We start from the raw sequence: 9,702 nt of genomic DNA on the forward strand, positions 1-9,702 counted from the left end.
CCATCCTCCTGTATCCCTGTGTGTCAGGTGCCCTCCCCGTGTGTCGGGTGCCCTCCCCGTGTGTCAGGTGCCCTCCCCGTGTGTCAGGTGCCCTCCCCGTGTGTCAGGTGCCCTCCCCGTGTGTCAGGTGCCCTCCCCGTGTGTCAGGTGCCCTCCCCGTGTGTCAGGTGCCCTCCCGTGTGTCAGGTGCCCTCCCCGTGTGTCAGGTGCCCTCCCCGTGTGTCAGGTCCCTCCCTGTGTGTCAGATTTCCTCCTGTATGAAATATGTGACATGTTTGACATTCTAACTCTTGTGTGTTGTTTAAAGGGAGTAAAGTTGGATTCAGAGATAAACTGAAGTGTGATCTGCAGCAGAGGTTCAGTCGTGTGTTTGAGGGCGTGGCTAAAGCAGGAGACTCCGCCCCCCTGACCCAGATCTACACAGAGCTCTACATCACAGAGGGCGGAGCCTCAGAGGTCAACCAGGAACATGAGGTCAGACACGTGGAGACGGCGTCCAGGAGACCGGCCGCTCCAGAGACCATCACATGTGAAGAGCTCTTTAAACCCCGCCCACATTCACCACAGCCAATCAGATTAGTGCTGACGAAGGGCGTGGCCGGCGTGGGGAAAACAGTGCTGACTCAGAAGTTCGGTCTGGACTGGGCTGAAGGCCGGGCCCACCAGGACCTCCAGCTGCTGTTCCCCTTCACTTTCAGAGATCTGAACGTGCTCAGAGACACACAGTTCAGCCTGGTGGAGCTGCTGCACCACTTCTTCAGTCCATCCAAAGATCTCTGCAGCTTCCAACAGCTCCAGGTGCTCTTCATCTTTGACGGTCTGGACGAGTGCAGACTTCCTCTGGACTTCGGCCGAACCCGGGTCCTGAGCGACCCCACAGAGTCCGCCTCAGTGCACGTGCTGCTGGTGAACCTCATCAGGGGGAGCCTGCTTCCCTCCGCTCTCCTCTGGATAACCACGCGCCCCGCCGCGGCCAATCAGATCCCTGCTGAGTGCGTCTCCATGGTGACAGAGGTGCGAGGGTTCGCCGACCCGCAGAAGGAGCAGTACTTCAGGAAGAGGTTCAGAGACCAGGCCACGGTCGTCATCTCCCACATCAAGAGCGTCCGCAGCCTCCACATCATGAGCCACATCCCGATCTTTCTGCTGGATCCTCTCCACAGTTCTACGGAAGCTTCTGGAACAAACAGAACCAGAGCTGCCCCGGACTCTCACACAGATGTACGTCCACTTCCTGGTGGTGCAGGCCAAAGTCCAGAACATCAAGTATCAGCAGGGATCAGGGGAGGACCTTCACTGGACTCCAGAGACCAGGGAGATGGTGAAGTCTCTGGGAAAAGTGGCCTTTGAGCAGCTGCAGAAAGGAAACCTGATCTTCTACGAGAGTGACCTGAGCGAGTGTGGGCTGGACGCTGCAGCGGCCTCAGTGTACTCCGGAGTGTTCACACAGGTCTTTAGAGAGGAGCCAGGCCTGTACCAGGACAAGGTCTACTGCTTCATCCATCTGAGTGTGCAGGAGTTTCTGGCTGCTCTTCACGTCCATCAGACCTTCTACAGCTCTGGAGAGAACCTGCTGGAGACACCACACTCCTCTGAGAGTCCAGACCCTGAGGCCTTCTACCGCTCTGCTGTGGACCAGGCCTTACAGAGTCCAAACGGACACCTGGACCTGTTCCTGCGCTTCCTCCTGGGGCTGTCTCTGCCGACCAATCAGAGGCTGCTACAGGGTCTGCTGACTCACACAGGAAGTGACCCGACCAATCAGGAGACAGTAAAGTTCATCAAACAGAAGCTGGATGAAGAGGGTGTGTCTGCAGAGAGAAGTCTGAACCTGTTCCACTGTCTGAACGAACTCAACGACCAAAGTCTGGTGCAGGAGATACAGAAGAACATGAGGAGATACCTCTCTGATGGAACCATGTCTCCTGCTCAGTGGTCTGCTCTGTCCTTCATCTTACTGTCCTCAGACTCAGACCTGGAGGAGTTTGACCTGAGGAAATACCAGGCCTCAGAGAACGCTCTCCTGGGTCTGCTGCCGGTGGTCAGAGCCTCCACCAAAGCCCTGTGAGTCCAGACTGTATTTAAACTCTTGTGTGGAGGTTCTAGTCTCTAATGTCCCTCTCTGTCCTCAGACTGTATTTAAACTCTTGTGTGGAGGTTCTAGTCTCTAATGTCCCTCTCTGTCCTCAGTCTTTGTGGCTGTGGTCTGTCTCCTCACAGCTGTGCTCCTCTGGCCTCAGTCCTCAGCTCCTCCAGTCTCACACATCTGGATCTCAGTCACAACGACCTCCAGGACTCAGGAGTGGAGCTGCTGTGTTCTGGACTGAAGAGCGCCCCCTGCAGACTGGAGACGCTCAGGTGAGACGCTCCCATGATGCACTCTGCCCCTTGTGTCCACATGAGTGTAATGCTGTGTCTTTAGGCTGTCTGGATGTCTGGTCTCAGAGAGGGGCGGGGCTGCTCTGGCCTCAGCTCTGAGCTCCGCCCCCTCCCACCTCAGAGAGTTCGACCTGAGCTACAACCATCCAGGACCCTCCGCCGAGCTCCTGACCGCTCTACAGGACCAGCGCCCCCTGCTGTCTGTCAGGTGAGACTGCACTGGTGTTGGTCTCTGGTCCTGGTCTGGTCTGGTCTGGTCTGGTCTGGTCTGGTCTGGTCCTGGTCTGGTCCTGGTCCTGGTCTGGTCCTGGTCTGGTCCTGGTTCTGGTCCTGGTCTGGTCTGGTCCTGGTCTGGTCCTGGTCTGGTCTAAACTGGACTTGTGTGTTTCAGGTTGGATCCTGCTGGAGAGCGCTGGATGGTTCCAGGTCTGAGGAAGTGTGAGTTTGTTTTGTTTCCTTCACACAGTAAAGTGCAGAGAACAGCTCAGGTCATTCACTCAGGTCATTCACTCTGTTTCAAATGGTTCAAAGTTCACCCAGTTTTCCTTCATTGGACCATTTTAGTAAAAAAATAAAAGACTGAGGTGAAGTGTTTGTGTTTCAGACTCCTGTGACGTTTCTCTGGACCCAAACTCAGCTCACAGACGTCTGCTTCTGTCTGACGACCATCGGACTGTGACTCGAGCGAAGGAGGAGCAGAAGTATCCAGATCATGACGACAGGTTCACAAAGTCTGTTCAGGTCCTGAGCTGCACTGGCCTGAGGGGGCGCTGTTACTGGGAGGTGAAGTGGAGCAGGGGGGTTCATGTAGCAATGAGTTACAGAAGGACTGGACAGATGGAACAGGGAGAGGACTGTATGTTCGGACACAATGATCACTCCTGGAGTCTGAGGATCTGTGACGGATCCTACTTTGTCCATCACAACAGCAACTCAACACAACTGCACCGCTCCTGTCACTCAGAGAGAGAGGGCGTGTCCTCTGGTGAAGGGGGCGTGTCCTCGGGCAGAGTGGGCGTGTTTCTGGACTCTGAGGCTGGAGCTCTGTCCTTCTATGACGTCTCCTCTGATGGAGAACTGTCCCACCTCTGGACCTTCTCCTCGTCCTTCTCTGAGCCTCTGTTTCCAGGGGTTGGACTGAAGAAAGAAAGTTCCTCTGCGACTCTGGTGAAGGAGAGAAGATAAAACAGAAGAGAAACTGGACTTGTCCCACGATGACGACACAACAGTGAAAACAAAAGCGAAAGAGAAAGAAGAAGACAAAATGGAGCTTCAGTGTCTCTGTTGAAATTTGATTTTGACTCAAAAAAAAAAACTGTAAACACAGAAACTGAACGAGGCCACAGTGACTGGACTGGGACAGTTCTTCACTTTGATCTGTTTTGGACCAGAAGGTTCTGTTGGATTTGATGTAATTTCTCAGTTAGTTAAAGGAGATATTTGAGTTCTTAGGGACATTAACTGTAACACAGATGATCGTGTATTTAATCACCATGTTACATTTTATTGTTTTGCCCAAAATGACATCTTAACATGTTTGATATTTCACTTTTGTTTTTGACTCTGAATCGCCCCTCGTCCGGCCCCGGCTGCTTGTGTCTTCTTATGTTCTTATGAATAGGCCTTAAAACACAAACTTTTGACGAGATAAAGTGAGTCGCGTTTCCCTCATCACCACATCCACGTATCATCTGAAATCCTGAACTGTTTTTTTGGGGTCTGTATTTATCGTGGGGACTTTTTCTTTGCACTAGTTGAAATGTTTTTTCTGTTTTTCGTTGATATGATGAGATATCTGCTGATGTAAACCTCTGCTCTGTTTGATTCTGTTGTGTATTTACTGCAGCTCATTTTCATTTTCAACAATATTGTACATTTAGTTTTTGTGTGAAATAAATGTATTTCTGTTCTATCATTTATCGTCTGTATTTACTTCAGCGATAAATCAAACTTCAACATGTGTGATCGAGACAGGACCAGTGTTACAGGGCTGTGCCAAAAAGTGAAAGATCGATAGATCACGATTTATACTTTATTAATTTCAACAATAAGATGACCAGGACTAAACCAGGACTAAAACAAACTGAACCAGGACTAAACCAGGACTAAACCAGGACTAAACCAGTGGTACTTTCTCACTGACAGTAGTCGTTTCACCAACTGGTCCATTCGAACCAAAAACTCTTTGTTGGGTTTGTTTTCGTTGGTTGTTGTTGCTTCAGTTCCACTCGGACCTGCACTAAAACACCCACACCTCAAAAAAGAGATGGTCTCAGTTCGATTGAATCCACACCAAATGTCAGACTGTGGTGCGGTTCCTCTGGTGTGAACACAAACTCTGGTCCAAACTATAAACAGTAAGTCCAAACAAACTATTCCAAATGCATCATGGGAGGGACACGCGTCTTCTCTGCTTGAAATGATGTTCCACGCCTTCGGTGACTCCAGAGCAATAACAGATCGTTCTCCAGACACAGCCACAACTTATTAATTATTTTATTTTTTTTTATCAAAATATTTTATTGTTTTCAAAACATCAGATATTTACATTTATACTCACTACTGGCAGTGAACAAACTCACAAATGTCAGTTCTGAAGAGCTGGAAAAAAAAGAAGTCCAAGTTGCGAGTTCCCCACCAGAACAGATCCACTTGTAAAATGGCACAAGAAATAATAGATGGAAAAAAAAAAAAAAAAAAAAAAAAACAAAGAAAAAAACTAAACAAGACAAGACAAAAAACAAAACAAAACAAACAAAAAAAAGTAAAACAACCCAAATCCAAACCCCCACCCGCCCTGTCACTGCTCAGGTAGAATATTTATACCAGGTGCTGTATAAATTCACATACCACAGCCTGTTCTTTTTCTGTTCTTTTTAAAGAGCTGAATACAACTGTAGGAAACGGCCCCAGGTTTTCTCAAATGCATTAATATTTTGTTTCAGGGAAAATCAATTTTTTTCTAACTTTAGACATGACGTCTTGTGGAGTTTAGATTTTTACTTAACCGTGGACGTTTGTCCTGCCAAACATAAGAAGTTATGAGTGAGTCCAACTGTAGGAAAAAGAATGAGGAATAAAAATGGGCAATGTTTGAAAAAGATACAAGAATTTTGGTAAGATTACATTTTAAGAGAGTTTGCACGGCCCACGAGGGACATTGACAAGGGAGACCACAGGGACATCAACCGCCTGCTCTGATTCAACAGAGCAGCAACATTTTCTTTAAACAGGTCCTTGTGCTTTTTAGTGACAATCACCCCAAGATATGAGAACTTGTTGTACTCGACTTCAAAGTTTAAATTTGAAAAATTCAAGATCCGTGCTTTGTTATTAATTGGAAATAGCTCACTCTTGCTAATATTTCATTTATAGCCTGAAAAAGTACCAAAGTGGCTGAGCTGCGTTCGAGCGGTAGGAATAGATTCATTTGGGTTGGACACATAGAGCAGAAGGTCGTCAGCATAGAGAGAAACTCTGTGCTCCACACCCCCCTCCAGATTCCAAGTAAACCACTGCAGTTACCAAGTGCTACAGCAAGCGGTTCTATAGCCAAGTCAAAAAGCACAGGGCTTAAAGGACACCCTTGACGGGTGCCACGATACAACCTGAAGGGTCTGGACAGATGGGAATTAGTACGAATCATAGCAGTGGGATGGGAGTAGAGCAATTGGATCCATGAAGTAAAGGTGGGTCCAAATCCATATTTATCCAACACAACAAAAAGATATGGCCATTTGACACGGTCGAATCCCTTCTCCACATCTGTAGAAATGACACACTCAGGCCGGTCTTCCTGGGCAGAGAACAAAATATTAAAAAGACGTCTAATGTTAAAGCAGGACTGCCTGTTTTTAACAAAACCAGTTGCTTGGATATAATAGTTGGGAGGATATTTTCCAGTCTGAGCGCGAACACTTTCACCAGGACCTTAGCATCTGTATTAAGAAGAGATATGGTCTGTATGAAGAGCAGTTTGTCACGTCTTTTCCTTTCTTAGCTATAAGCGTGATACAAGCCTCCAAAAAGGATTGGGGTAGATGACCTCATTTACAAGATTCAGAGAAAACGGAGCACAATAATGGTGAAAGTAGTTTCGAAAATGTTTTGAAAAATTCTGACGGAAACCCGTCTGGGCCAGGACATTTGTTTAACTGCATTGTATTTATGGATTTAATTATTCAGAGTGTCTATTTGCACCCTGGGTGTTAATAGTTCAATGGACACGATTCTTCTATTTACACCCGTCTCAAGAAAAAAGGGAACAGTGACGTGTCGCTTATGTCGTTTTCTGTGAAAAGTGCGGGAAGCTGGATTTGAGAATCTAAAGAAATACAATTCAAAACGGAGGTAGGGTAAGGTCAAAACCAAGCCAGTGTTGCTACAAAATATATTTGCAATGCCTGTCCGACCATTACGATTTGGGTAATTAAGTTGAAGCATCACAGCATCATGGACAGTTTATTGAGCTTGTGCGATGTAGAGATAGTGGTTATGTTAGTTGATCTGTTTATTCAGCAGATCAAGTTCAGCCTCGAGTAAGAGAATGGAAACATTAAAAATGGTTCAAATGTAAGAATTTGGCCCTCGTAAGCACCAGAACTACTACAGAACGTTCCTCCCGTACAGCGCAAGGACCATGCCTCTTCCCGTGCGCCTCTAAACCAGAACTAAAACCAGGACTGAAAGCAGGACTAAACCAGAACTAAGACCAGGACTAAACCAGGACTGAAAACAGGACTAAACCAGAAGTAAAACCAGGACTAAAAACAGGAATAAATTAGAACTAAACCAGAAGTAAAACCAGAGAACAAAAGATGTGCAAGATAAATAACAAAACAAAAGTGTAGCGTCCCTATTTTGACCTTTGAAACTGTGAGGAGCACCCACTTCTCTGCTGCCGTAGAACCAGAACTTCAAGTAAGAAATGTTCAACCACCCAAGTAGTTTTGGGCTAATATCTCCACGTTTACATGAGAGATTTAATTCAGAATCAAAATAATTGAATTCTGAAGAAAAATGAATTCTGCTTTAAAAAGACTTAAGTAAGTAGGAGGTTTATTCTGATTTTAAAGCCAAATGAATTTCCTTCTGGATCATGTTTCTCGTTTCTTCTTGTTAAAAAGAATGTTTGTCCTTCTGACGTGTTGATCCGGACGATCCGGCTCCACCAGTCGTGTCTCGGGACTTTGATCCACGTCTCTTTGGATTTGTGAGCGGGATGCGGGAGTGGGCCGAGCTTTTGTCTTCTTCCTCCTTCTCCGACGCTCTTCCCTCCTCCTCCTCCTCAGCTCACAGACGGAAAGTGTGATGATGAGACGATTCTCCAGCCGCTGCTTCACAAGCCGAGAGGATCACAACAAACACAAACGCAAATCAACAAATACAAACGCCACAACAAATACAAACGCACAACACAAACAAACGCCTCAACAAAACAAACGCCTCAACAAATACAAACGCCTCAACAAATACAAACTCAAACCTCACAAATACAAACGCCTCAACAAAATACAAACGCCTCAACAAATACAAACGCCACAACAAACAACAAACAAACGCCTCAACAAATACAAACGCCTCAACAAATACAAACGCCTCAACAAATACAAACAACAAATACAAACGCCTCAACAATACAAACGCCTCAAAACAAATCAACAAAACAAACGCAACAAATACAAACCTCAACAAATACAAACGCCTCAACAAATACAAACGCCTCAAAACAAACAACACAAACGCGCCTCAAACAAATACAAACGCCTACAACAAACAAATACAAACGCCTCAACAACAAATCAACACAAACGCCTCAACAAAACAACACAACGCCACAACAAATACAAACGCAACTCAACAAATACAAACGCCTCAACAAACAAATACAAACGCCACAACAAACAAACGCCTCAACAAATACAAACGCAACAAAACAAACAACAAATACAAACGCAACAAATACAACACAAATACAAACGCCATACAAACAACAAATACAAACGCAACAAATCAAACAACACAAACGCCTCAACAAATACAAACGCCTCAACAAATACAAACGCCTCAACAAATACAAACGCCTCAACAAATACAAACGCCTCAACAAATACAAACGCCACAACACAACAAAAAGCCACAAGAAAAAACAAAAAAAGCCACAACAGAAGTGACCGTGGGACTCTATTTTCCGCCGGACCGATCAAGCAGCAAGTGAAGAAGAAGAACTACAACGTGAAACGAATAACGATAAAACAATAAATTACTTTTACTTACGTTTCCAACTTCTCTGTTCCTTTATTTTTCACGTTGTAGTTCTTCTTCTTCACTTGCCGCTTGATCGGTCCGTTGGAAAATAGAGTCCCGCGGTCATTTCCGTTGTGGCTTTTTAATGTGTTTGTGGCTTTTTGTATTTGTTGTGACCCTCTCGGCTTCCGTACAATTATCATCAGATCCACTGTGGGAAAAGTTTGGATGGTGCAAATCTTTGGAAATAGAAAAATGTGCAGAATTGTCCTTTTGGTGTTTTCAGTGTGAGGACGAGTCTCAAACAACAAGTAGGAAAAAACTGAGGCACTGGAAAAGTACAAAATAATTCAAAGCCTTTAACACGACACAGATGAAGTTAAAATCTCACCGACTTGTTTTCAGCCCTTCAGCTTCATCAGGGCAAAACTAAATTATTTAGAACTTTTCGAGTGCCTCAGTTTTTTCCTACTTAAAGTTTGGATGGAGTTTGGAACGACAAACGGAGACGACAGAAAAGCCCGAACAGTTTTAGACCTAATAGAGTCCTGGTTTAGACCTGGTTTAGTCCTGGTTTAGTCCTGGTTTAGTCCTGGTTTAGTCCTGGTTTAGTCCTGGTTTAGAGTCCTGGTTTAGTCCTGGTTTCCTGGTTTAAGTTTAGTCCTGGTTTAGTCCTGTTTAGTCCTTAGTCCTGGTTTCTGTTTCTGGTTTACTGGTTTAGACCTGGTTTAGTCCTGGTTTAGACCTGTTTTAGTCCTGGTTTAGTCCTGGTTTAGACCTGGTTTAGAGTCCTGGTTTAAGTCCTGGTTTAGTCCTGGTTTAGTCCTGTTTAGTTTTAGACCTGGTTTCCTGGTTTAGTCCTGGTTTAGTCCTGGTTTAGTCCTGGTTTAGTCCTGGTTTAGTCCTGGTTTAGACCTGGTTTAGTCCTGGTTTAGTTTAGACCTGGTTTAGACCTGGTTTTAGTCCTGGTTTAGTCCTGGTTTAGTCCTGGTTTAGTCCTGGTTTATCCTGGTTTACTGGTTTAGACCTGGTTTAGTCCTGGTTTAGTCCTGGTTTAGTCCTGGTTTAGTCCTGGTT

At 45.6% G+C, this 9,702-nt stretch overlaps 2 protein-coding genes across 2 annotated transcripts in view; both read left to right on the forward strand.

Annotated features, from left to right (window-relative positions):
• Positions 1 to 2,083, forward strand: part of LOC129407509 (protein NLRC3-like) — an 11,681-nt gene extending 9,598 nt beyond the window's left edge. The window contains 2 exon segments of the mRNA XM_055148848.1: positions 308 to 1,140; positions 1,142 to 2,083. Coding sequence (XP_055004823.1) covers positions 308 to 1,140; positions 1,142 to 2,068 — 1,760 coding nt within the window. The 3' untranslated portion in view covers positions 2,069 to 2,083.
• Positions 2,084 to 2,157: 74 nt separating this feature from the next.
• On the forward strand, positions 2,158 to 4,294 carry LOC110165791 (stonustoxin subunit alpha-like). The gene is made up of 4 exons (XM_055149071.1): positions 2,158 to 2,358; positions 2,423 to 2,587; positions 2,771 to 2,817; positions 2,984 to 4,294. The coding sequence occupies exons 1-4, from the start codon at positions 2,171 to 2,173 to the stop codon at positions 3,562 to 3,564; spliced, it is 981 nt and encodes a 326-aa protein (XP_055005046.1). The 5' UTR covers positions 2,158 to 2,170; the 3' UTR covers positions 3,565 to 4,294.
• Positions 4,295 to 9,702: the final 5,408 nt, after the last annotated feature.

This window comes from Boleophthalmus pectinirostris, unplaced genomic scaffold (genome assembly GCF_026225935.1).
Source record: "Boleophthalmus pectinirostris isolate CB_2022bp ecotype Guang Dong unplaced genomic scaffold, ASM2622593v1 HiC_scaffold_1, whole genome shotgun sequence".
NCBI classification, from domain to species: domain Eukaryota; kingdom Metazoa; phylum Chordata; class Actinopteri; order Gobiiformes; family Gobiidae; genus Boleophthalmus; species Boleophthalmus pectinirostris.